This window comes from Castor canadensis, chromosome 6 (genome assembly GCF_047511655.1).
Source record: "Castor canadensis chromosome 6, mCasCan1.hap1v2, whole genome shotgun sequence".
In the NCBI taxonomy this organism is placed as follows: Eukaryota; Metazoa; Chordata; class Mammalia; order Rodentia; family Castoridae; genus Castor; species Castor canadensis.
The window spans coordinates 12,208,750-12,236,440 of record NC_133391.1 but is presented as its reverse complement, the minus strand read 5'-3'; the positions used below and the strand labels follow the sequence as shown (position 1 = coordinate 12,236,440).

At 50.4% G+C, this 27,691-nt stretch overlaps 1 protein-coding gene across 2 annotated transcripts; it reads right to left on the bottom strand.

The window, feature by feature from the left end:
- Positions 1-816: 816 nt before the first annotated feature.
- On the bottom strand, positions 817-22,162 carry Eif4h (eukaryotic translation initiation factor 4H). Of its 2 annotated transcripts, XM_020164782.2 has the most exons (7): positions 22,005-22,162; positions 8,510-8,697; positions 7,139-7,203; positions 6,953-7,049; positions 6,703-6,762; positions 3,239-3,376; positions 817-2,489 (listed from the first exon to the last, which is right to left on the bottom strand). In XM_020164782.2, exons 1-7 carry the CDS (start codon positions 22,061-22,063, stop codon positions 2,350-2,352), a joined length of 747 nt encoding a protein of 248 aa, XP_020020371.1. In that variant the 5' UTR covers positions 22,064-22,162; the 3' UTR covers positions 817-2,349. The 2 variants fall into 2 exon arrangements, with proteins under 2 accessions (XP_020020371.1, XP_020020362.1); XM_020164773.2 differs by lacking the exon at positions 6,703-6,762.
- Positions 22,163-27,691: the final 5,529 nt, after the last annotated feature.

The window sequence follows — 27,691 nt, the reverse complement described above, 5'->3', positions numbered from 1 at the left end:
TGAAAATCACTGATGGTGGATGGCAGGTGACAATCCCAACATCCCCACCACCCAGAGGGACAGCTAGCTTCCTTCCTCCCTGCCTCTTGCTCACCAAAACCAATGTGAAGAAACAAGGTATACAAGCCAGGCACGGACGCAGGTGCATACAGGAGGGTCAAGAGGAGGCCACAGGGAGGCCCTGCTCCAGTAAAGGACTTTTCGCGTGGGGCTTCTCCGGGCACAGCCACCCTCAACTCTGTGGCTCACAGAAGGTGGCGAGCAGCCTTCTGTGAGTACTGTCCACAGGCAGTGTTGACAAGTGTCCACGGTCATACTACAGCGACATCTGGGGACAGGTCTGTCACCTGCATAGGCCCCAGAGCTCTGGAGAAGGCACCAGCATGACACAAGTCAGGCCACCAGCCCTGGGTATTTCTGTGTCAGAAAGTCGTACTCCTCCACTTCAAGGGGCAGGGGTCCTCAGTGTTTGGGATCTCCTTGCCCGCAGAAGACTCCAGCAGGCTCCCCATCCTGTCTGGGAAATCTCTGAAGCCACTCCAGGCTCCCCTGCCTCCCCAAACCTGTCCACATTTTCTGTGCTGCTGGGGACCGACCCCAGGGCCTCATCATGCTTGGTTTCACCTCACTCGTGGGCTCACCTGTAATGCAGGCACTCCGTGCGACAGTGCTAGCTTAGCATGTGCCAGGCCCTGGGGTCCACCCCCAACACCACCAAAAACGAGTTCACTAAACCTGTCACCTCCACGACAGTATTTCTTGTGAAGTTCGATGTCTGCCAATGTCGTGAAGAGACTGAGAAGAGCAGAGCAAACATTACGTAAGGTTCTCTTTTTATTTAAAAGATCATTCACAAAATACCGTATTCCAGGTTCACTTTCTGTCACAGAGCTCATGTGTGAAGTGTCTGGAATTCCATTCTTACATTTAAAAGCCAACTGGTGGCCGAGTTTGGATGGGTTTGTTTTGTTCTGGAACTTTCCACACTGAAGATGTAAGTAGGCCGTCTGAAAGCATCAGGTTTGATCACGACCACAGAACGCATGTCTTTCTCGAGTTAGGTACTGGTGTTACACAAATGGTTCTTATCTCAGAAGCAGAGAAGATGGCGAGCGAGAGGAGGAGCGAGAGTTCTGGAAATTGCCGAGACCTTGCAACAAAGACAGATGAGAGCCAAGGATGGCGGCGGGGAGGATCCACTGTCTAAGCACACTGTGCTGCCAGCCAGAAGCCACTGGCCTCCAGCCACCTGGCCACTGCTCCCCCCGACAGACGGGGACTCAGGCACCAACGAATCTCCCATCTGCGCATGTGCAGGTGCTCAAGCTCAATGCCACGGTCTAATCCTTCCTCCAAAGGAGTGCTGGCACTGTCACAGGAGCAAGAGTGTGTCCCCAAGAGGAGGCCCCAAGTCAGGACACTCACGGTCATCTACGGTCACTGAGGGTTTGCATAGGAACACTTTCGACTGAGCAAGAGTGCCAGCGTCTGTCTAGGCCCACCTGTGCTGTGGATGAGGGGCGTGGGAAGCAGAGGCTCTCCTTACTTATACAGGAACAGATCCTGGGACACTGGGAGCAGCTCCAGCACTGCCCCTTGTCCCCACAGCACCTCAGCACGGAGGGAGGGGCAGGGAAAGGCGCTGGCGGTAGCCAGCCACCCCCAGCAGAGGAGCCTGTGCCACACCACATGAAGACCAGGCTGGTCTTGGACGAGCTGGACTGAACCGTGGGAGCACAGCTCTCCTCTGTGGGTCCACCCAGCATTCCACGCCCCTTACCCCAGCGCCCCTCACTGTTTCTCAAGGGACCTATTCTGCTTGGGCAGCCACCCCCTGGGGTGGGCATGGAGATAGGACCTGCAAGGATGGCAGGGCCAGCTCTGGATGCTGATTGCAGCTGGGTGCAGAGGTGTCACCTCTGCTCCTTCCCAGAGGCCACAGCAGCGCAGAACTCAGCATGCAGGATGGAGAGAAGCACCGAGAAAAGTCAAGGGAGCGGGGCAGGAACCTGGCCAGCGCGGCTAACACAAAGAGATGGCTACCTTCGTCTCTCCACACACCTGTGTGTTATGGAAAACAAGGAGGGAGAGAGGACAGTAGGAGATGGGGAGGAGAGGGAAGAAAGGAAAAAAGCACAAAACAGGCGCTAGGTAGCATAGCAAAGCCAAGAATGTGCTAGAAACCACTTGTTAACAGTGACATGCATTCATTCACAAGCTCCGTGTTCCGTTGAGAAAGGACAGTGTCAGGCGCGGGAATGGTGACTGCAGGGCGGCCGGGCCAGGCCACCGAGCTGAGGTCTTGCTCTAACTCCCCGCACCCCTTCCCCTTCCCTCCCCACCGCAAGCTCATTCCTGCCCTTTCTGGACAACTTCCTCTCTGGGCCGGGCTCCCCCGAAGATGGCGGAGTTGGGGTTGGCTACTTGGTTGAGGGGCGTTGCCACTGTCCGAGGTTTAAGCTGAAGTCGTGGTCTCTGTGCTCTTTCCTCTGGGGGAGAAAATGAGGTGATTTACACAGAGCAGACCCCGTGTGCTTCCCTCAGGAGTGACCTGTCATCACTCCACTCTTCTGCTTACAAAAACCACCAGAGCGCCCAGTAGGCAGCCAGGAGCAGGCACGGGGAGAGCGGGGGAACAGCCTATTTTCTAAGTGAACAACTTTAAAGAATTCAGGCAGTCATCCCAGCTCCTGGGGAGATGGAGACTGGGGGGACTGGGGTTCAAGGACAGCCTGGAGGAGAAAGTTAAGAGACTCCCCCCCCATTTCAACCAACACAGCTGGGCACAGTGACCCGTGCTATTAATCCCAGCTATGCAGAAGGTGTAAACAGGAGGATCAAAATCCAGGCCAGCCTGGGCAAAGACCTGAGAGCCTATTAAAAAAAATAAATGTCTCATGCCTGTAATCCTAGCTACTTGAGAGGGTGAGATTAGGAGGATCTCAGTTCAAGGCCAGCCTGGGCAGACAGCTTGAGAGACGCCCCCCCATCCCCCAATCTCCAAGAATAACCAAAGCAAAATGGACTGGAGGCATGGCTCACGCAGTAGAGAGCCTGCTTTCTGCAAGCAAAAGGCCCTGAGTCCAAACCCCAGTATAGCCAAAAATACATAAAAGAACAGAGATTTCGAGACTGCCTAGCAAGGCCAGCTTTCTGGTGAAGACAAGCTGGGTCTGAGGCAACAACGGTGTGCTAAGTGGCAGCTGGGCGGGGCACTGGTCCCACAGACCCTCCGTACCTTCTGTGGGTTCTCTGAAGTCCATGTTGGATCCGCGCAAGGGAGGGCCGTCTCTGAAGCGACTCCCCATGGGAGGGCCTGCTCGCCGGTCGCCAGGGCGACCGCCGCCCCTGCCTCCTAAGAAGTCATCCCGGAAACCTGAGAAGAGAAGGGACGCTATGAGTGCTTGCACTAGCCTCTAGGGTGGCAGCAGTGTTTTGTGAATAGGGTCTGAGCCTGCCCCTTACAAGGCTCCCCGGGGAGACAAGCCCATGAGGGGATCTGTGGGGTCACAATGTTGACAGACCTGCCATTTCCTTTTACTACTCCCCCAGTGCCAGGGTGGGGCCAAGGGCCTGCGCATGCTAGGTGAGTGCTCTACCACTGAGCTGCAGTTCAGCCTATAACAGACTTTTTTTTTTTATTTTTGGTGGCACTGGGGTTTGGACTCGGCCTACACTTTGAGCCACTCCACCAGTCCTTTTCTGTGATAGGGTCTCACAAATTATTTGCCCAGGCTGGCTTCGAACTGGGATCCTCCTGAGTAGCTGGGATTTACAGATGTGAGCCACCAGTTCCCGGCTCAGTAACAGACGTTAAAATAAAGACACAAAATCATACAAGAATAAAATGAGCTGTTTAAATGATCAGCATGCAGGAAAGCTAGAGACTGTACTATGGCTGAAAACAAAAATCCTCACGGCAGGCCTTGGTCTGGTTTTTAACATAAATGTAGTTATTTACAGACAAACCCGAGAGTTAGAAGCATCTATAGTTTAGGACACAAAATCACAAGGAAGAAGAGTATGAGGACAAACTTAAAGAGTGCCAGTCACCGCTGTCACCCCACACCTGCACTGAGGCAAAGGCAGGCTGGGCTCCAGCGTGCAGCTGGGAGGGCTACCCCAGTGGACCTTCTAACAGCATGGCCCACTGAAGACAGGTTAGCTACAGTGGAACAAACGTAGGAGCGGAGGGCTCCAGCTCCCACATGGGGAGCCAGCAGCCTTTCAGGCCACTAGGCTTTGCCTTTTTCTTGGCGACTGCACTGTTTCAAACAGCCCCAGAAGCAGGACTGCGGGGACACATGTGCCTGTGCCTTAAGACAACAGGTGAGGCTCAGGCAGGCTTAAGCCACAGTACTGTGGAGTGTGACAGTGGCTACGGGGTCAGTGCTGGGCATCACACAAGGTGGGCACTGCGCATGTCCTGACCAGAGGCTCCCGGGAAGCCAACCTAGTGATAATTCAGTCTAGGCTGCTAGCGTGTAGGGCGACTCTGCAGAACACCATCCTGGGTTGTTTTTGAGACTGGCTCTTGCTCTGTAGCTCAGGCTGGCCTCTGGCCTCCACGGATGGAGTGCTGGGATTACAGGAGTACACAATAAGGCTGGGAAGAACACAAGCATCTTCTGAATAGAGCATACCGCTTCTGTTCTTTCAGGATGACAGGATTTTATCTGAAACTCAGTTCAGAAACTGAACTGAACATCAACTAATAATACAAGTAGTGAAAACCATTTTGAATAGATTTAGTCCAACAGAAACCTTGTTCAGGGGGAAATACTGAATGCAAGCACCAAGCCCTTCCCAATATGTTTCTTTTGGTGGTACTGGGGTTTGAACTCAGGGCTTCGTGTTTCCTAGGCAGGAGCTCAACCACTTGAGCCACAGTCCAGTTGTTTTTGGTTTAGTTTACTTTTCAGATAGGGTTTCAAGCTTTTTGCCCAGGGCTGACTTTGGCCTCAATCCTAGATCCTCCTATCTCCACCTCCCATGCAGCTGGTATCACAGGTGCGTGCCACCAGCCCACACTGTGACATCCCTTTTCCCGTGCATATGAAAGCCACGTGCCTTTAATGAGCTCAATTTTGCCCCAGTGTCTCAGCATGACACAAATCAGCTCACAGCCACAATGATGACACACACATAACTGTGACTCTTCAGTGGCTCCAGTGATAAGAGTTCCTGCCTGGCATGCATGAGCCTTGGGTTCAATCCCAGGTACCTCCCCAGACCAACTTCACTTAAAGTGAAGTGGTACAAGACTGTAATCCTGGGACTTAGGACACTGAGGCAGGGGGGAGGTTCAGGCCAGCACAGGTTACAAAGTGAGGCCCTGCCTCGGAAAAAAACAAAACCACACAAATGTCTCATTTCAAAATCTCATGAAATGCCCAATGGGAAAATGATGTGTGATGTGTGCGTGCGTGCGTTGTTGGGCTTAAGTCCTGGTGGGATCCTTTGTTTCCTTCTCTGTATTTTTCAGTATTGCTCAGTTCTGTGTGGTGTTTTTTTATTGCAATAAGCATGTACCACTTAAAAATAGCACCATTCTTTTAGAGCAAAAAAGATCTTATTTCTGCAAGTGATGTGTAAGGTACAAATCAGCCACACTCCAAGCAAGCCTGTCACTTCACCCTGGAACTGGAGGGTGACAGGGCAGTATCTCTGGCTGTGTTTCCTGGGTCTCTAGGGTGTCCAGGGCCAAGAATGGAAAGGCACTAGTCACTTAGGTAGGCCCCACAGTTTGAGCCCTGAGCCCCTGGGGCTGTTTCTGTAGCATCTGCAGACAGAGCTGGCAGGTCAAAGGGTACCATTCCTACCACTGGCTGCATACTGGGGTGGCTCTAGGAGGACTGCAGCTCTATGTCTCAATCCGAGACTGGCTTAGCCATAAAATCACACTGACTGTGTGACACTGTACTTCTATGGTTTCAATCTGACACTAGCTTAGACATAAAAAAATCAGACTGACTTGTGTGACTTTTAAGGACTGAACAGCTCGACAGTCAACTAGCACCCTGCTGAGCCCAAGCGGCACTGGAAATGAGCTTTACAAACCTCAGACTGTCCAGTTCCCAGAAGCCCTCCTGTGCTTACCCATGATGTGGGTTTGGTTTGGATGGGGGTAGGTGGGACAGGATGGCAGTGCTCTTCTGTCAGAGGACAGGGAGGGCACAGAGCACCCAAGTTTGTGGGGAGGAAATCAGACCTGTTACCCTCTCTAGCTGTTACAATGCCCACACTGCTGTGGGTATATGAACTACTTCAAGAGGCAGATGCAGAAGGCATGGGAGATCAGCCCTGCAGGCCGGGCCTGCAGACCAGCCTTCTGAGCTGGACACCCACTGGCGCACCTGGGTGGGGAAAAGGGTAAAGGAAAAGTGGATCCTGCCATCTCCCCACCCCCATAAAGTGCTGGCGTGCCACACCTTCCAGGTCCTTAAAACTCACAATTCTGAACTTTCTCTAGCTTCTAGAGCCTCTACCCCATGCTTTTTCTGGAAGTTTTGTACCACACACAAAACTACCAAGGAGCTGGCCTGGGGTGCAGCCTCAGCAGCGAAAGGCTGACTGATGGAGACTGCAGCCCCGAGCCCCACAGAAGAGCAAGGTGGTGAGAGACAGGCCAGGCCACCTCCTGACGAGAAGTGGCAGGGCGGCAAGGCTATGGGGCAGGTGTGATGCTGTTAATACTGATACCCGAACTGAAGTCATCCCGGGAATCCCATCCTCCTCTAGATTCTCGAGAGCCACCCATTCCTGGGGACACACAACAGAGAGAAAGGCGAAGTCTCATCAGTACCTTGCCGCAAGAACATAGAACACTGTATGAGAGGACAGAGGGCCATGAAGCCGTTCTAAGGGCTAGAAGACAGTGCTACGGGGAACGCCCAAGGGCTGGAACCAGCGGGAACACAGTTAGGACAGTTATCTTAGAAGAACCAGTCACCTCTGTCATCCGGTCCACCTTTCCTGAATCCAAAGCCACCTTTGTCTTGTTTTCTGCCTTCTGCAATGTCCACACGAAGTGACCGGTCACCCAACAGCTAATAGCAAAGGGAAAGAGTGTGAGTCTTGACAAGGAAACACACTAGCCTTAGGCTTGGCCTCGACCCGCCTGAGGGTGGGCACTTACCGCACCGTCGTAGGTCAAGGCCTCCTTCAGGGAGTCCACCTCGTCGAATTCTACATAGCAGAATCCTGGAAGACAAGGTACCCACATCCTCAAGCCATCCTGGATGGAGGACTGCGGCGATTGCTCAACCCCACATCAGGGCCACCGTTTTTGTGGCACTGAGCTAACACAGACCAGCAGAGCTGAGACTCAACTTTACCTTCAAGAAACAGCTAGGCTATCTTTGCTCCCTCTCGCTTCTACTTACCCAGTCACAAGAGGCAGGAGAACAGCAGCAGCTGTTTTACAAAGCCTTCTTGTGCATGTTAGTCTGGGTTTTCCTGTGGTTCTGGGGATGAACCTAGGCCTTGGGCCTGCCAGGCAAGTGCTCTCCCACTGAGCTCCATCTCCAGCCCCCTCTGGTGTGTGCTAACCACAATAGTAAAACCTCCCTGGGTCCCTGTAGATTAATCCCTAAATTGTTTGGGAGCTGGGAGTAGGAATAAATGGTAGAGCACGAGGCCCTGAGTTTAATCCTCGCTATCATCATCAAAACAAAAACAAAAACAATACAACAAACAAAAACAGGTGAGGAAAAACAAAACAAAAAACAGGTGAGGGAAGATACAGAATTTGTTTTGCAAAGCTAAAAAACCAATTTTAGCAACAAGGGCATGCCCCTCTTGGTGTCAGCAGGTCAGGTCCCTGCAGGTATCACTGAAATCCTGTGTCCTAACCGTGATCTTGACATCACCCCTTTTCTCACTGACTGTAGTTTCAAGCACCACTCACTCTCCAGGCTTTCCTGCACCCTGTGCCTGAGATAGCTTTCTGCGTAGGGAAAACACCTCTGGTGTCGGAGGGCTTCCTCAGCTTCCTCCCGAGTGGATTCAAGGTTGAGAGCAACTGAGCAACCCACTCCCAGTCCCACGTTCAAAGAGGCAAGGCCAGCACAAATCTGCAGCTGGGCTGGTGCACACATCTGGATGCCTACTTAGCAGGCACACTCCCGACACCCTGTGCACCCTGTGATTCAGCAGCCTGCCCGCTCCAGGGTGTAAGAGCAGCAAGGGGGTGAGCTGCCTATGCGCACCACCACTCAGACCAGCCACGACTGCTTGGTTCACCTCCGCCCTTCTCTCTGGGTGACTCCTCTACTGGCGGAGACAGAACTGCTACACAGGCCAGGCAGACAAACCTGGGCCTGGGACCACATGACTGTACAACCCGACAATGTGCAAAGCACCCCCAGTGCAACTGCAGGCCTAGAGAGTTCAAGAACTGTGCATTTTAGCTCTGTGGAGCAGGTCTGTGTGACACTCAACTAGAGCCTCTGGCTTCACTAACATATCTTTCTTTAGCCCCCTCCCCAGCCTTCACCCCCAAACTCACCTTTAAATTTGTCTGTGTCTTTGTCTCTGACTAGCCGTACACTCCTTATGCTGAGGTCCTTAAAGATAGCATCTATGTCGCCCTGAACCGTGTTGAAAGGTAGATTTCCTACGTAAGCTGTGTAGGGGGGCTCTGTGGGCAGCTCCTTCTGGCTACGGGAACCATGGCCACCAGCGCTGCCGCGGGACCTAGGAGGAGAGACAGACAAGGTTCAAGTCTCCCATGGCTTCTGCCCAGAGCAGGACATGCCAAGCTGTCTTCTACGTGGTCACACTGGCCACCCAGCATCCCAGCCCAACACTCTGCTCTCAGATACAATCACAGCTGCTTGGGCTCTATGAATACTACAAAATGTCACTCATCACAAATGTGCCTGTTTCTGGTGACAGAAATGCCCACAGAAACACAGAATGCAAGCAAACATACATTTCTGGAAAAGCAGATCCCAACCCACTGCCCCAAGACACCTGGTTCTCTGCTGTCACTTAGAATCTCCATCTGCAAACTATGCCTGTCCTGTAAAGTCAGCCAGCACCTCCTCTCGCACCCATGGTAGCATAAGAAATCAGGAAATGGACTGGCCTCAGGGACAAGCTGTATCGGGAGGGGTGACCGAAGCTGCTCAGGTGTCACATATTCCTAACACAATTACGACCATAGTCGCTCCTCTCCACTGCCCACTGGGTGATAAGAACACTCTAAGGCCAGCACCCAGGAGGCCGAGGTAGAAGGATTTCAAATTCCAGGCCAACCTATACTATACAGTGAGACACAACTCCAGCAAAGAAAAAAAAAAGTTCATGTGTAAGCCATGTGTAAGTTCATGTGTAAGGTACCAGTGGCTCATGCCTGTAATTCCAGCTACTCAGGAGGCAGAGATCAGGAGGATCGTGGTTTGAAGCCAGCCCGGGCAAATAGTTCATGAGACCCTACCTTGAAAAAAAAACCATCACAAGAAAGAGAGGTGGAGTGGCTCAAGGTGTAGACCCTGAGTTCAAACCCCAGTACTGCCAAAAAAAAACAAAAAAAGTTTCCACGCATAACCAGCTTGTTAGAAATGCTATGAACCCCAATGTAAGCTAGACGTGGAGGACACGAGCACGCACTAAAACTGATGGGCCACTCTGGCTGGCACGCGAGCTGACAGCGGGGAGGTCGTCACTAAGGGCAGGGGATCAATGGGAACCCTGTAGTTTCTGCTCAGTTTTGCTGTGAACCCAAAACCGCTCCAGAACAAAAGCGCTGAAATGAAAGGGAAGCTGTCTTTGCAGCCCTGGGGACGGGGGCAGGAGGTGCAAAGGAGACCACACAATGAGATGGTCACGAGCCTGCCGCACCCCCACTGCAGACACGACTCAAGTGGGGCTCTTCAGTGGATGCCAAGCTGAGTGTAATGGTTTAGGAGGACCAAGAGACCCGCCCAAAACCACTGTATCCCCACAGGCCACTACTCATAAGGCGGGACCAGCAGACCCCAACCAGATTGACTGAATTTAGTGTCACTAATAATGGGACAAACTGACACCATTCTTCCTACTGTGTCAGACTCTTCACATCTATCATTCAAAACATGACAACCACTGCTGCATGGTCTTTGGATCCTGGAACAAACAGCTATACAGAAGGCAGGGCCGGGGCTGTACTTCCGTGGCACAGTGCCTGCCTGGCTCATGCATGGCCCTGGGCTCCACCCCCAGAAACACCCCCCCCAACGCCGCAAAAAAAAAAAAAAAAAGCACATGGCACCTGTAGATATTGTTGTGTCAGTGTTGCATCTAGGACTGAAATTGCACAGTCCTTAGTAGAACATCCTGCTCTCAGCAGGGATCAAGGGTATGTAACAGGGAGGCACAGGACAGCCAACACCCCACCCCCTTGCCATAGAGGGTCCGTGTGCACGTGTATGCTGAGGCAGATGTGGCAAGATGAGAACTTGTAGAACCTGTTAGAACACTCCAAGTCACTCTTTCCATATCACTGCAGATCTGAAAGCTTTTGAAATAACACATCTGAAAAGTTCAGGTGGAAAGAAAATTGAAAGGGCTTTGTTTTGGTTTCTGAAACAAGGTCTCACTATGGAGCCCAGGCTGGCCTTGTGGTCCTCGGTCCTCCTGGCTCCACTTCCTAAGAGCTGGGATTACACACATGTACCACTATGCCTGTTAAAAGGGGACATTTAAAACAAAAAGCTACTCAAAGTTGTCCTCTTTGTTGGGGAATACTAAACCAGCCTCAGAGAATAACTTTTTTTAAAAATCGTTTTTATATTTATTCACACGTTTATACACTGCTTGCCCCCCACCCCCCTTCTGGGCAGAACCTGTTCCGCCCTCTTGTTCAGAGAACAACTTCACTTTTACATGTACACCGCTAGAAATACCACATCTCCCTCAGATAAAACCAGACCTCTCAAGGATCTAATAAATATAGGACATAGAGGAGGTTGAGAAGGAGAGATGATGGGGGTGATCTAACCTATAAGCCTAATCAGAATTGCCACTATGAATCCTCCCCTGTATAACAAATTTATTCTAATAAAAAAAAATTCTTTAAAACGTTTCTCTAAAAAAAAAAGACAAAGCTATGATGCCTTTTTTGTGGTACTGGGGCTTGAACTCGGGGTCTCCCGCTTGCTGGCAGGCACTCTACCGCTTGAGCCCCTCCCCCAGCCCCATGGTGCTTCTTGTTTGGTGACAATTTAGTTTTAATTCATCTGATCCTAACTTGCCAGTGAACACAACTTACTCAGTGTTTCAATGCCCTTTGCCCTTACTACTCTCTAGTCCCCATCTACAAAACCAGGTATTGGAGTCAGAGGCGTGGTGGGTCACCTGCCCAGCAACTGTGAAGGTTGAGTTCAAGCCCCAGTACTGCAAAACCACGTATCCCCAGCAAGTCAGTAAGACACTTTGGGATTAGATAATGGATGTATAAGATACATTATAAACATTTGAAAAAACACTACCGTCAAGGATAAATGACATTAGAAACACCTTACATTCATTCATTAGACACTAAACATCTGATAAATACTCCCTTGCATTCAAGCAGCTCCCAACTGAGTACATATATAAAACGTGTAACCACACAGGCACAGTGGCTCAGCCTATGAATGTAGCTACGTGGAAGGCTATGAACAGGAGGATTGTGGTTGGACACCAGCCTGGGCAAACAGTTTGCAAGCTCAAGTCCCCATGGCTAAAATCACCAGAGCAAAATGGACTGGAGGAGTGACCCAAGCAGGAGAGCACCTGCTTTGCAATCACAAAGCCCTGAGTTCAAACCCCAGTCCCACCAAAAAATGTGTAACCAGATTGTGTACTCCCCCCCTCACTGTGGGGATGCACTGCAAGAGTCCCAGGGGATGCCTGAACCCCGTTAGCCCCAACCCCTACGGAGCCTGTTTCCATGCAGACCTGTGATCAGGCTTCAGTTGTCATGACTGTAAGAGACTGACAGCAAGAATAGGAAAGAGCAATTAAACAGCACAATGCCATGAATGCTGTCACCGTGGTCCCTCGACTGTACGGTACCCTCCTTCTTAGCCCCATGGCTGTGTGAGATGGTACGATGTCTAAGCAGCAAGATGAAGAGGTAATGGCGAAGGCAGTGAGACACAGAGGTCAGGCCACTGCTGACCCGTTGGAGGAGGGTCACCTGGCCACGGTGATGTTGGTGGGTGGCCCATACGGCGCAGATATGCTGGACAAAGGGATGACTCACACCCACGCCCAACTGAAAGCACTGATATTTCTGGAATTCTCTTTTCAGAACACAGGTGGCCACAGGTAGCCAAAACTGTGCGGAGCCAAACCGCAGCTGAGGGGCTACCACTGTGTGTATAAGCTAGAGAGGTCTCTAGAGATGCAAAGCAAGCTGGATGCTGAATTTGCAGGTGTCTGAGGAGGTGACATGGGGAAGGCTTGCTGAAGGGACCCACTAAGAGGCTGTGTGTGGGGATGGAGGGCGCACTCAAGACTGAGGGCCAGGCCAGGCGCTGACAAGCACAGTCAAGTGCAGCAGGCAGGGATGACAGACAACCCAGGTTTACCTGGCAGAACTGCTAGCTGAGCACCAGGTGGAAGCCACGCAGGGCCGGTCAACTAAGCCACCAACTTGTCCAGGGCACCCTAACTGGTGGGGTGGGTTTCCTCCTGCTAACATTTATCAAGGGCATGCTGTGTACTAACTTGAGATGGGTGAAGGAGACGATCCCTGTGGCATACACGTGTGTGCAAGATGACAAGTCTATAACCCGCCAAATTTACACAATCAGATGTCAGGACAGCTCCGAGCTAAATCCCCAAGACAGCTGGGCATGCTGGCCAGTGTTTGTAATCTCAGCACTCAAGCTGAGGCAGGAAGACCATGAGTTCGAGGTCAGTCAGGGATACAGTGAGTTCAAGACCAGCCTGAACTATATAATGAGCTCCTGCTTCAAAAAGCCTTAAACAAAAAAGTCTGAGATAATTTTGAATCCTAGAGTTGAGCTGAGGCGATGGCTATTATCCAAACAGTAAGTTTTAATAATAAAAGTTCTTCCTTAGAGTTAGTACAAGCCTGTAATCTCAACACTCGGAAGGCAGAGTCAGGAGGATTGTGAGTTCAAGGACAGTATGCAGTATGGGCTACAGAGACCCTGTTTAAAAAAACAAAAAAACCCCCAAATTTCCTTAAACATGTTAAAAACAATGCATGGGAACCAAGCACTGTAACTTACACCTGTAACCCTCGATACTTGAGAGGCTGAGATTGGGAGGATCTTAGTTCAAGGCCAGCCTGGGCAAAAAGTTTGAGGAACCCCCCTGCCCCGCCCATCTCCAAAATAACCAGAGCAAAATGGACTAGAGGTGTGGCTCAAATGGTAAAGCCCTGCTTTGCAAGCTGGAAGTCCTGAGTTCAAATCCCAGTCCCACCACAAAATAAATAAATATATAGAAACGGGAGACTGGATTCTTCCTTCATTGGACACATTAAGTGAGCAAAATCACTTCTGCACCTCAGGCATTTTTTTTGGGCTAGGATTACAAGCATATGCCACCACACTTGGCTGCGTCTCCGTTTTCTTGTCTGTTATTTTATAAATACCTCACCTCTTAATTTTATACAGATGCCTAATTGACTGTAAAACACTTCAGGAAATAGAGTGCTATATAAAATTTAATAACAATTCAAACATTTGCGGTTAGACTGAACATGCCAGAGGCTCCAGTCCAAGCACAGGCAGCAGCTGTCAGTGTGAATGCAAAGGGGAAGAAGGCAAGCAAAAGCCCAGGTCGTGACAGGGCTACTGTGCCCATTCGGAACCCACCCCCAAGTCAAGGTCTGTGCCACCAGGCTCCAGGCTTCCTCACCTGCCACCACCCAGCCAACCTTGCTCATTACATCGTCTCACTGCCCTTTGGGGACAGCCTGATCTGCGAGGAGCAAGCTGTACCCACAAGTCAGGAAACTCGATTTTCAGCTCCAAGTGGGACCCAGGTGCTTCCTAGACAAATCTCAAGTAAGCAGTCAGGAGTCAAGGTCAGAGTGGGCACAGAAGCCTAAGTCCCTGCTCTGGGGCCTGCCCTCCAGGAGCTGGCACCTCAGCTGTGTGGGCCAGGCAACACGAACGGAGACCACACCACCCAAAGGACCAGAGTCCAGTGACAGCAGAAGTCTCTGCAGTGTGCAGCAGTTCCTATGATGGGCTAGAGAGAGGGTGCCGACCAAAGAGCCAAGCCCACTTGGGCTAGGGGAGCAGCTCACTGCTCATGTATGTTTAGCATGCCCACCCCCCACCCCCGGCAAAGAGAAGAGGTTACTTGGGCCGGGATTCCAGTAAGTAGATGAAGCTGAAAATCAAGTGCTCCAGACTTACTCTCCCACAATGAAGGGACGGACTTGGTAAGATTTCTAGTATACTGGACACCACACAGCCTATGTTGTCACTCTTAAAACTTCAAGACAAGTACCCAGGCCTAAAGAACCTTCCCCTTTCCGGTCTTTGGCAGGGGAGTGTTCCCTGTGGCCTCCAGGCGATCACTGAAGGGTTATTCACTTGGCCTATCTTAGCCCCTCCAAACACTGAGCATCGAGAATAGAACCGTCTGGCGTAGGACCCTACACCAGAGCCTGTATAAAAGTCACAGGGAAGCCGCCTCTGTCAGGGGTAAGTACAAGTAAACAATACACCCGTGGATGTGCTTAAAAACAAAGGAGGGGGAAAAAAAAGTAGTGATGGTTCAAGGGTGTACCAAAGTGGCTTTTGGACCATAATAAAAACTGGAGCCGGCACTGACAGCTCATGCCTGTAATCCTAGCTACTTAGGAGGCAGAGATCAGGAAGATCAAGGTTGGAAGCCAGCCTGGGCAAATAGTTCATGAGACCCCATCACAAAAAAAGAGCTGGCAGGAGTGGCTCAAGTGGTAAGAGCACCTGCCTAGCAAGCGTAGGCCCTGAGTTAAAACCCCAGAACCAGGGTGGGGCTGGGTGGGGGGACTTCACCAAAAGAAAATGGAAAAATAAAATGAAAAGGCTGTGGAGCTGGACAGTGCTGACAGCTGAACAACTCAATGTCTTCTGTGTCAAAGAACTGTATGGTTAAAAATGGCTGAAATGGTCAGGTACCACGACCCCTGTACTCCTAGCTGCTTGGGAGGCTGAGATCAGGAGGATCAAAGTTTGAGGCCAGCTTGGGCAAATAGTTGGAGAGACCCCCATCTCAAAATAACCAGAGCAGAATGGACTGGAGGTGTGGCTCAAGCGGCAGAGTTCAGTGAGAAGAGCACTAAGATGTAACTCCTCTGCTCCGCAGTCTGTCCTCCAGAAACACACTTTCCATCTACTTCAGTTTCTGAGGCTTGCTAGCTGTTGAAAACTGCTAAGCCTTCTCTTCTAAAGGCTGTCGGCTGAGTTGGACAAGGTGTCACACGCCTGAAAGCTCAGCATTCCGGAGGATGGTGAGTTCCAGGACAACGTGTCTCATGAAGACAGGGCTGGGGGCTGGGGGCGTAGCTCAGGGCAGAGGGCTTGCCAACCTGCCTAAAGCCCTATGTTCCAGCACCAAAACCAAATCAACCCTCGGTAAAACAGCAAAAGATGATTTTACTAAATCTTGATCCACTAGGAAGTAAGTGGTCCACAAAGCCCCCTGTGGTACAGACCAGGGTGTCAGCCTCTCCAGGGACAGCACTTGCCAACTAGCGACAAGCCAGACTTGCCAGTTTTCAGAGCACCACGTTTGACCTCAAAGAACAGAAGACAAACCAGGGCTACAGACTTCAGTCTTAGGCACGTGTTCTCTGGAAAGTGAGTCTTCCTCTGGTTAGAGGGAAAATGACATTGCTGGCTACGGGAGAAAAAATTCCAGCCTTCAAGCAAAAAAAAAAAAAAAAAGAAAAGAAAACTTGTCTCTGTAACAAAAGCTTGCCTGATATCAGACTATTCAAAGAGCGTGAGGAAGTGGAGAGCTGGGATCAATGACTGATGTTTGACACTGTATCCGTGGTTTTGATACTGTACGTAAAGATCTGTAGAAGCCAGTGACTGACAGTTTCCAAACCTCACAGCATTGTGAACTTGATTGATACACTGTAAGAACTTTTGTAAATGTAACAATGTTCCCCAGCAGGACAATAACAAAAAAAGAAAACAAAACCAAAATCACACACTGGTAAAGAACTCATTCAAAGTACAAGACAGGAGAGTTACCAGATAAACTATGCTAAGTTACTGGTAGAGTTCCAGTTTTGTTTTTTTGGTGGGCCTGGGATTTGAACTCAGGGCTTTTGAGCTTGCAAAGGAGGCACTCTACCTCTTGAGCCACACCTCCAGTCCACTTTGCTTTGGCTATTTTAGAGTCGTTCTGGTATCACCAGAACTACTTGCCTGAGCTAGACTCCAATCTCGATTCTCCCAAGTAGCTAGGATTATAGGCATGAGTCACAGGCGCCTGGCTTTTGGCATTGGTTGAGTTTTGGTGTAGTACCAACTAAGAACAGTCACAATTACCTGAAAAGGTTATTAGAATACTCCTCATTCCAACCATTTATGTGCATACTGTTGTACATTCTTCCTACATCAACCAACACAACAGGTCCTGAGGTGAGGACAGAAGCAGGTATGAGAAGCCAGCCCTTATCGCTCTAAAAATGCACCAAGTTCAGATTAATCACAAAACAGCTGGAGAGCAAGGGCGCCGGAGGCCTCACATGCTCAATGAAGTGTCCCTATGACACATCTGGGGGCCCTGATCAAGCTGCAAGATGTCAGCGTTACAAGTGTGGCTCAGTGGCAGAGCACTTGCCTAGCATGTGTAAGGCCCTGGGTTCCATTCCCAGCACCACAAAAAAAGTCAGGTGCTGGTGGCTCACACCTATAATCCTAGCTGCTCAGGGAGACAGAGATCAGGAGGATTGTGGTTCAAGGCCAGCCCATGCAAATATTCATAGACCCTATTTCAAAAATACCCAATATATAATTAATTATAATTAATATGTAGCTGGTAGAGTGGCTCAAGTGGTAGAGCGCCTGCCTAGCAAGGGTGAGAGGTCCTAAGTTCAAACCCCAGTACTGCAAAAAGAAGCAGAAAACACTCTATTTTTAGAAGCCTCAGAAGCATTTATATTAAACATTCCAAGCATAAATTCTATAACAAATCAATTATTTACAACAAAGTAATTATTCATTATATTTGGCTTTAGAAATTTAACTCAACAGAGCTTCCCCCACCCCTTCTTCTCCAGAGGAAGTTAAGACATTTAAGAAAGTTAGAGGTCAGCAAGGCTCTGGGTCCACTCCCCAGCACCACAAAAGAAAACCAAGAGCTCTTCAATTATCAAAGCATTTCTTATGTACCTGATACTATGCTATACTTTTTTTTGGGAGGCGAGAGTCTCCCTATGTAACCCAGACTGACCCTGAACTCCCGTTCCTCCTGCCTCTGTCTCTTAAGTGCTGGTATTACAGGAGTGCACCGCCACGCTTAGCTTGTACTACACACTTTAGACACAGCTCATGAATATTCCTAACAGCTCTCATGGTACATTTGGGAAAAACACAGCTTGGAGAAGCAAAGTCGATTGGGCCAGAGATTTACACAGCCAATCCCAAACTCTGGCCTGCTGACTTGAAAGGCCGGGGCACTGCCTGACTTGACTTATGACGACCGCCTGGTAAAACCAAGTCTCTCTGGTAATGCTTCTCTTTGGAAAATTGTTTAATACCCAGCAATGCCACAGTGGAGGTGAAAAGGAAGAGGTGACAGCAAACTCAGACTTGACATGTGACAAGTAGGCAGGATGTGAGCCTTTTACCTGTGGGGTCTCACTGTTTTCCCACCCCTCCTTCTAACAGGCTAAGCCACTAGAGCCTTGGACAAGGCTAGGGGATGAAGCAGTGGCTTCATGGGATGACTGTCACAGGACTGGCAGGGTATTACTAAATTAACCAACAAGTGAAACACAGTTGCGACAAGTGCTAGCCATTCATTCATTCAACAAGCATTTAATAAATGTCTCCTTGCCTCAGGGATGGGAAAAGCCTTCCACTCAAGTTGACCAAACAATAAACAAAAAAATTATTTAAAAAACTCAAAAACAAGTTAAAAAAAACACACAAACAAACAAACAAAAAAACAACTGGGGTCAGGGATATAGCTCAGTGGAAAGGTGCCTGCTCAGCAAATGCAAGGCCCTGGGTTCAACTGCCAACGCTGCTGAAAACAAACAAAAGACCTAAAAGAGCCCCCAGCATCAGTGGAAGTAGCAATAGTTTTTACACTGCCTTCCTTCCTGTTCTAAGTCTTAAAATATGCAGCAGTCAGAAAGCAGAATGGTGGCTGTGTGTGTGTGTTACTGCTTGCTAGGTACAGAGTTTTAAGTCTGGAAGATGAAGTGGTGATGCCACCAAATGTTGGGTGTGTTTTACCAGTTAAAAAATGTAGAGAAAACTTAAACTCAGAATTTTAGACAAGTCAGGCACTGATGGCTCACACCTGTAATCCTAGCTACTCAGGAGGCTGAGATCAGGAGGACTGCAGTTCGAAGCCAGTCAGGGCAAATAGTTTGCAAGACCCTATCTTGAAAAATCCTTCACAAAATAGGGCTGGTGGCATGGCTCAAGGTGAAGGCCCTGAGTTCAAGCCCCAGCACCACCAAAAAAAAAAAAAAAAGAAATTTAGGCAGAGTTTGAAGCTCAAGCCCCACAAGCCTCGAAAGTTAGACAGCTCCCTCTTGTTGTTTCAGTGGCACTGGGGTTCGAACTCAGGGCCTCAAGCTTGCTAGGAAGGCAATCTACCACCTGAGTCTCTCACAGGGTCTCACCATATAGCCCAGGCTGGCCTGGAACTCACCATCCTCCTGCCTCAGGCTTCCCAATGCTGGGATTTCAGGGGTGCGCCACCCACTGCGCTGTTTGTTTTGGGTTTTTTTGAGACAGGGTCTACCTCTGTTGCCCAGGCTGATCTCCAGCTCTTAGGCTCCAAGTGATTCTCCCTGAGAAGCTGGGACTACAGCCATGCCCCACCACACCAGGCTTCAAGACCACTTAAACTTGTAGTGTTAGCACTTTTTTTTTCAGTCTATTTTACAATCTCAATACCTGCTATCACCAGGTTCAGTCACCCCAGACTGATGGTTTTCAGTGAGGTCCTCAAGATGCTCTGTTGCCATTAGAAATCTAAAAGGGCAGTGCTCTGCACTACGCCACCAACGGCTAATGAAAAACTGGAACCCCAGAAAGATAAATCAAGCCCACTAAGACCTAGCTGTCAGTTTTGTTTTCCCTCTTTGGTAGAACTGGGGTTTGAACTCAGGGCCTCATGCTTGCTAAGCAGGTGCTCTAATGCTCTTTCCATTGTGCTCTGGGTATTTTGGAGATGGGGGTCTCTCCAACTATTTGTCTGGGCTAGCCTTAAACCTTGATCCTCCCAATCTCAACCCCCCAAGTAGCTGGGATTACAGGTGTGAGGAACCAGTGCCGGCTTTGATCGGCTTGATCAGCTCTTGATTTGGAATCGTGTTTTCATCTGCTTGCTGAACAATGCAGTTCCTGGTTCCCTACGATGGCTGGGGACAGGTCGGGGAAAGGAGCAAGTAGTCCAATATATACTTCCTGACCACTGCACAGGCTGTCAAACACAGCTACAGGACCAGCTTCTGGGGGTGTGACTTCAGCACTGGGCAGAAGTTCCTGACAACAGAGTGAGCCTGCTGCAAGCAAGACTTGTTGACAAAAATAAAATTCCAGCTTTTAAGCGAAAACAATTTTAGAAAACTCATATCCATTGATAGCCTCCACTATTCAAGGATGTTTCTGAGGAAATGGTGATGATGGCTTAGGCTGTAAGTACTCGTTTTAAGCCTACTGGAAGATGTTTTAGCAGGGGAAGGGAATCCATGAAAGCACTGATTAGTGCAGTGGCAGGCACCATGGTGCTCAAGCATCATACAGCGCTGGGACACTGCTCATTGAGAATTCAAATGATCACCAAGTGATCACCGAGGAGTCAACTAGCCTATCCCAGCACCCCTACTGCTACACCTCAGAGGCTCCAGCAACTAGATGCCTCGCCTGTGCCCTGTGAAGCTCCACTCTGGCAGAAACAACTCACCAGCATGTCCTAAAACTTTTAGGACACCGAGCAACATTTGCTAGTACTTTCAGCACAGAGCCAACTGGAAAATTCCAAGGTCAGAGGCAGGAGGTGCACAACAGCAAAGGCCTTCCTATCAGGTAGCCGGAGAGATGTGTGTAGGAAAATTTTACTTTTGGTCACTTCTTTTTAATTTTTGATCGTTCATTCAAGGCTCTCCCAACTGTCAAATTTTCACATGCTTTAAAACTCTCTACCTTAAACATTTCACCATCACCAGAAAAGCTGGCAAATACATTCAAAGGGAGCTGTCCCCCACCCCTTAAACAGGAACTTGCTTTGTAGCCCAGGCTGACCCAAACTCTCCATCCTCCTACCTCAGCTTCCTGAGTGCTGGGATTACAGAGGTGCACCACTGCACCTGGCCAAAAGTAGTATATTTTAAAGAAGGGGGCTGAAGGTGTGGCTCAAGTGGTAGAGCGCCTGCCTAGCAACCCCAGTCCCTGGGTTCAAACCCCAGTAATGCCAAAGTAAATAAACACAACTGTAGACTCAGTGTGGTATGACCACTTATTGTAATCCAATCAAGTAAAATGCCTGAGGTCTACCTCTAATGAAACCACTCTGTTTAGGAAGACTTTTCCTGGGGGCTGCTAAATGGTTTTTGAAACTAGTAAAACGAGGGGCGGGGAAGCCCTAGTTATTAAATTTCAAGAAGGCAGAAGTACAAATTTGAGGTCTAGAAACCTACCCCACGGGCTCCCAACATCTTATTTCTTTTTTTTTTACTAGCAAATAAAATATTCTTTTAAAGCCAGGTGGCTCCACCTACCCCAGCCTCCAGGTCAGCACGCCCTGAATGTCGCCGGGTACATGCGCCTTCACCCCACAAGTCTTTTGTCTGAGTTTTTGAGATATTAAAAGTTCTCCACCCAACAAAAATACTTTTTTCGGACTGCAACCGGGGAGGGTAGACACCTGAGCAGGGACTATTATGGTGTGATCCTGGGAAAGGAACCTTTTCTCTAAAAAAAAACCCCCCAAAAAAAAAAAAAAAAAAAACGCGACACAAAGGCCAAGTGTGTCCTTGACAAACAGCAAGATGCTTATAACCCATCTTCTAAATCCTGTATGCAGGAATTTTATATTTAAGAAAATCCAATGTAGGATTCTGGAATCAAATACTATGAGCTTTCTACTCAAGTCAAAAAAATTTTTTTTTCTTTCAAAGCGGAGACTTCGATTATACCTAATCTGCACTGGACCAGAATCAGAGCGAGGCTACCTACGATCCTTTGCTCCAGGTCAGAAGAATATTACGGGGAAATAAAAAAAATTCCGCCTGCAAGCACAGAGCACCTGTCAATGAGCCACTGTGACCTAAGAGAGATCAACACACAAAAGCCCGCTACGATGGCTCCTGGGGGTTTTGTCAGGTTCCCCACTCCTCCCCCCACCCCCCAAAAAAACCCCTGGGCTCGAAAGGGAAGGAAGGGACTCGCGGCCTCAGACCCCAGTGGGCCTGCTGACCTCATGGCGACGGGGAGATGGACAGGGCCGGGGAGGGGACAGGCTGAGCCCGCACCCTGCGCTGCAGCCAAGCCCCGCGCCCGCCCCGCCAGAGGGGGATGGGATGGCGCCGGTCCCCGGGCAGCCGCGGGGCCTTGCGACGCTGCCGTCGGCGGGACGCAGATCCGCCCCAAGGAGCAAAGCCCGGGGAACCTAACCGCCGCCGCCCGCTTCCTACCGGAGCGCGCCATTTCCAGACCCCGGCCCCCCAGGCCTCCGCCTGGCCTCTGCCTTCCCTCCGCCGCCACCGCCACCGGGATGAGCGCAGCAAGGCCGCCGCCTCAGGACCCCCCTTCCCTTCTTTTCCCCTTGATTCCGCCCAGCCGGGACCCACGCACTCATAGTCTCACCCTCTGCCGCCGCCGAAGCTGCTGTAGGCCCGATCGTCGTAGGTATCGAAGTCCGCCATTTGCCGTCTCCGCTCCGAGAGGAACCAGGGTGAGCGAGGAAGGACCCCGCAATATAACTCCCTCCCACCCCCGCCCCGCCCCACCCAGCCGCTGGGGCTGTCCGCCGCGCTGCCTGATCGCAAATCGCACGCGCGCACGCACGCACGTACGCCGTGCCGCGCCCGGCCTGGGCCGACGGGGCCCACTGATGGCCCCGGCGCGCTTTGCGGCCCACGTGGTGTGGTGGCGGCGGCGGCGGCGGCGGCGGCGGCGGCGGCGGCCGCGCTAGGGGTCGTGCGCATGGCCTGCCGCCCCGGCCCATTGTGTGCTGGCTGGTTGGATAGCCGCATGCGTGGTCGCTACTGTCGGTCCCTGCCCCGCCCCGTCCTGCTTGTGCGTGCAGAGGTCCCGGGAGTGTGTGTGTGTGTGTTGGGGGGGACCCCCAAATCGTCACTCTGCACCTGCCCGAGGTCGCTTAGCCTCTGTGCCCCAGTCCTGATGGGGACCCCCCCCCCGGGGATCTGCTCCAGTTGACCCTACTCGTGCACTTCTTCCGGCCAAATGGTAGCTGGGTGACACCAAAGTAAAAGCCACCTCCTCCAGGCGGGGACCCCCACGGAGCTGGGCACAGGCAATGAATCACAAGGGGCCAAATGCCTGGAGGGGGTGCGAGGTGGTGGGTCGGATGCAGATGCAAATCCTGCGGTCAAGGGCAGCAATATTGAGAGAGTGAAGGTTGTCATTGAACTGGCAAGAGAGTGGGTGCAATTAGATTTTGCAGAAGTCACTGGGCTATGAAAAAACCCTGATCCGCATGGCATCTTCTTGCAGTAGCAAAAAAAAAAACCCCAAAAAACAGGTCCTGATGGACCACACCCCTAAAACCCTAGCTCTGTAGGAGGCTGAGATCAGGAGGATTGCAATTTGAGGCCAGCCTGGGCAAATAGTTTGTAAGAGCCCCATCTCCAAAATAACCAGAGCAAAATGGACTGGAGATGTGGCTCAAGTGGTAGAGTGTATGCTTTGCAGGTGTGAAGCCTTGAGTTCAAACTCCAGCCTCCCCCCACACCCAAAAAAAGAATGGTATGCGGTGAGAATTGGTGTTACTTCCTAGGTTTGTGATTGAGATTGTTGTAAATATTGACTACACCTACCCTTGGGGATGCCACTGTTGACAAACCGTAATGTGACATAAGCACAATGTAAAAGAACTTTGGCCAGGCACCTGTGGCTCACGTCTGTAACCCAAGGTACTCAGGAGGCAGAGATCAGGAGGATTGGGGTTTGAAGCCAGCCAGGGATAAATAGTTGGTGAGATCCTATCTCGGAAAAAAAAAATCATAAAAAGGCTGGCAGAGTGGCTCAAGTCCTGAATTCAAACTCTGTCCCCTCAAAAACCTTGTAAAATTTTCTTGCCATCTATACACTGCAGCATGTTGCCAGTATTTATTATTTGTGTGTACCTGTGATAGTGGGATCAACCCGTGGCCTCTTGCATGCTAGGAAAGCACAAACATGCCTCCAGCTCTAGTTTGAGATAGGGTGGTCTAGGCCTTAGCCCTGACTGGCCTAGATCTCCCCATCCTCCTGCATCGGACTCCCAAGTAGCTGGGATTACAGATATCCAGCACCACACCCAGCTTTCAGGTCTTTTAACTTAAGCAGCTTTTTGTTTTGTACCAGTTTCTTACCAAGTCATAAAACATTTTACTGTCAGATACACCAGAATTAAACTTGGGCTTGTTTTTTTTTTCCCTTTTTTTGCCAGTTCTGGGGTTTGAAGTCGGAGCCTAGTGCTTGGTGCTCTACCCCTCTACCCCTTGAACCACACCCCAAACCATTTTTTTTTCTTGTTTTTTTCGGTAGTCCTAGGGTTTGAACTCAGGGCCTCACACTTGCTAGGCAGGTACTCTACCACTTGAGCCACTCCGCCAGTCCATTTTTTGTGTGTGTGTTGGGTATTTTTGAGATAGGGTCTCACTTGCATTTTGCCTGGGCTAGCCTTGAACTGTGATCCTCCTGTTCTTTGACTCTGTAGCTAGGACTACAGGTATGAGCCACTGTACCCAGCCTTGCTTTGGTTATTTTTGAGCTAGGGTCCTGTTTTATGCCTTGGCAGGGTCCTGGACAGTGATCCTCCTATTTGTGATTCCTTGCATTGCTGGGGATGATGGCACATGTCACTGTGCCCAGTGGTTGGTTGGGATGGACAGTAGTGATCTTTCTTCATTCCCTACCTCACCCACCCCACCCACCTCCTCCTTGAACTGAGATCTTCCTGATTTCAGCCTCCAGAGTAGCTGGAATTACAGGCATGAGCCATTTGACTGGGCTCAAGTCTGTTTGGTGTTTGAACTCAGGGCCTTGCTCTTGGGTGTCCACTGCTTGAACCACACTCCCAGTTCCCTAAATCTTGTTTACAGCTATGGAACCACCCAGAGGAGTGACTTGCCCAAGGCCATGTAGCTTAGACCTTAGCACAAGGCTCAGAAAAGGAACAAACGATGTCTTCTCTCCTTGCAAGGTTTCTTCTTCATTTGCTTGTTTTGGTAGAGCGGGTTTGAACTCAGGGCTCCTATCTTGCTAAGCAGGAGGGTTATCACTTGAACCACAGCCCTATCCCTGTTCTTTCTGCAGTGCTGGGGATGGAGCCCAGCACCTCCCACATGCTGGGCAAGTGCTCTACCACTGAGCTATATCCTGACTCTGTAATATTTATTCTTGAATGGCCATATGTTGTTTCTTTCTTTCTTTTTTTCTGGTGGCACTGGGCTTTGAACTCAGAACATCACACTTATTAGGCAGGCACTCTACCACTTGAGCCACTCCACCAGTCCTTTTTTTGATGGATTATCTTGAGATGGGGCTCCTGAACTATTTGCCTGGGCTGGCTTCAAACCCTGTCCTCCTGATCTCTCTCTGCCTTCTGAGTAGCTGGGATTACAGACATGAGCCACTGGCGCCCACAATGCAGTTTTATGGATGCAAAGCCCACAAAAGTGCGTCCTCCAGAGGCCAGTGTATGAAGCTCAAGAAGGATTGTTACCCTGGGGGTCCCTCAAGCTTTTATTGGGGTCTGAGGACATGGGGGCAGGAGTTCTGGCAAACTGGGTTCTGCATCTTCAACTCCTCCCACACGTGGGGTACAGGGAGCTCCTGGCCTTGGATGGTCACATGAGGGCTGTCAGTGCTGGCCGTGGGGCTGCTGGTGCCAGGCAGCAAGACCCTTGTTATGTGGTGAGCCATTCTGGTAATGATGCAATCCAGGATTGCCATTGTTTTCAGCCATCAGGTGTCCTAACTCCCTGCCTGCTCCTGTATCATTAGCTGTTGTCTGCAGGGGGCTGCCCTTCCTTGTTTCTGGTATCTGAGAGTTTTTCTTTTTTTTGGGGGGGGGGGGGCGGGAACTGTTGAGTATTTGAAATAACTTTTTTTTTTTTTAAATTGGGTCTCATGTTGCTCAGGCTAGCCTCGAACTTTCATTCCTCCTGCCTTAGCCTCCTGAGTGCTGGGATTACAGGCGTGAGCCACCATGCCCTGCTTTAAATAAATTTGTATTGTACTTCAACGACTACATGTATAGCATCCTACCACTGAACTACACCTCCAGCCTCCCATCTTGAGATTTTTGTGATGAGGAGACCGGCAGGTTGTTTTGTATGCAAATCAGAGGTACTGAGTGAGTTACAGAGTGCTTGCAATGTAGGTAATGTGCAGCTGTGGAACTGCTTGTTAAATTTTATTTAAATTTCCCTGGGCACAGGTGGCGCACACCTGTAATCTTATCTACTCAGGAGGCAGAAATGAGGAGGATCGTGGTTTGGGTCAGTTTGGACAAATAGTTCCAGAGACCCTATCTTGAAAATACCCAACACAAAACAGGGCTGGCAAAATGGTCAAGTGGTACAGTGCCTGCCTAGCAAGTGTGAGGCCCCAAGTTCAAACTCCAGTTCCACTTAAAAAAAAATCTGGAGTCTATCAAAGCGCTCCTACTCTTTGTTAATGAATGAGTGACACATGAGTGAGGGCCCCCCAGGGCAGGCCATCCAAGATGGGTGATCCACTCATCTGGCAGCTATGGGCCCAAAGGAATCTAGGCTAACCGGTAACCTTCCACCTGACCTCCCTCAGACCCTGTGTCCTCCAGCAAGGAGGCCAGACAGGGTGGGCTGGAATTCAGGTTGTCCCACCCTGATCTGAGTCTGCCAGCCCTCCAGGGCAGGGTGAGCTCCTCCTTCTTCTCTAAAGCAATGCAGAAGCCACCAGTTACACATGGCTACTGAAATTTCCATAAACATCATTGCTTTCAGCATTGGGATCTGAACTCAGGACCAAAGCCCCACCCCTGTTTTACTCCGTTAGCAAGTGATATTTAAGTCTTTATTTGTATTAATTTTCTGCGTTCTCACTATGGAGACCAATCCTCCTGCCTCAGCCTCCTGAGTGCTGGGATTACAGGCATGCATCACTACACCCAGCTGAGTTTCCCTTTTAGGAAAAGACCTGTCTGTGTACAGAGGTTGCCCTGTGGGTGAATGGTGCTCATGACTCAGTCCCAAGCCCCTTCCCTGTTCTGTTCTGGGCAGCTGTTATTGGATGGCTGAAAACTACATTTCCCAGACTCCCTTGCATACCAGCTTCCTGCTAAGTTCACACCCACTAACAGAGGCCAAGAGGAGCACTGGAGGTGAAGGGAGGGCATAGGCTTTCTTCACCTGCCACACGTGCACCCGTATCCTTGAGTCCCTAGTCACGTGCTCTGCATCCTGCCCTCCCCACCACACCCCCACACTCCCAGCTCTGGTCCTGGTGTTCATGGCCAGGGGCTGTCACCTCCACAGTGAATCAGAGCTGGCTGTGACTAGTAGCCTGGGATGGAAGTGACACCATGTGACCCCCAAGGCTCCTGTGGACGCTTGCTCTCTAGAGGCTGCAGTGAGACTCCCAAGGGACCCTCAGGGAGGTTAGGAGAGGAACTGAGGCCCTTTGCCTGGCACCAACCTGCCAGCCCCTCAGACAAGGATCCTTGGAAGGGACCCTCCAACTCCTGGCAGTGCCTGAGTGCAACCTCAGGAGACACCCTAAATCTAAACCACGCAACACAGCTGCTCCCATTTTGGGGAGAGGGTGCTGGGGACGGAACCCAGGACTTGACAAACAAGCACTCTACTGAGCTACAACCCCATCCCCGCTTCCAAATCCTTGACAAGCGGAAACTGTGAGCAACAGTGACCACTGTTACCTTAAGCCATCAAAGCTGGAGAGATTTGTGACACTGCAGTAGGATAACTCAAGTGGCCACTGTACTTGATTCTCTTAGAGCCCACTTCCTTCCTTCCCTTCCTCCCTCCCTTCCTTCTTTTGGCAACCCTGGGGTCTGAGCTCAGGGCCTCAGACTTGCTAGGCAGGTGCTCTCCCACTTAAGCCATCCCTCCAGCCCATTTTTGTGATGGTTTTCTTCCAGACAGAGTCTCTCAGGAACTGTTTGCCCGGGGTTGGCTTCAGCTGTGATCCTCCTCCCGAGGATAACAGCCTCCTGAGTAGCTGGGATTACAGGTGTAATCCCACCGGTGCCCACCTGCAACCTATTTTTTTTGAGGCGGGAGCTCACTATGCAACTCAGGGTGGTCTCAAATTCAAAATCCTCC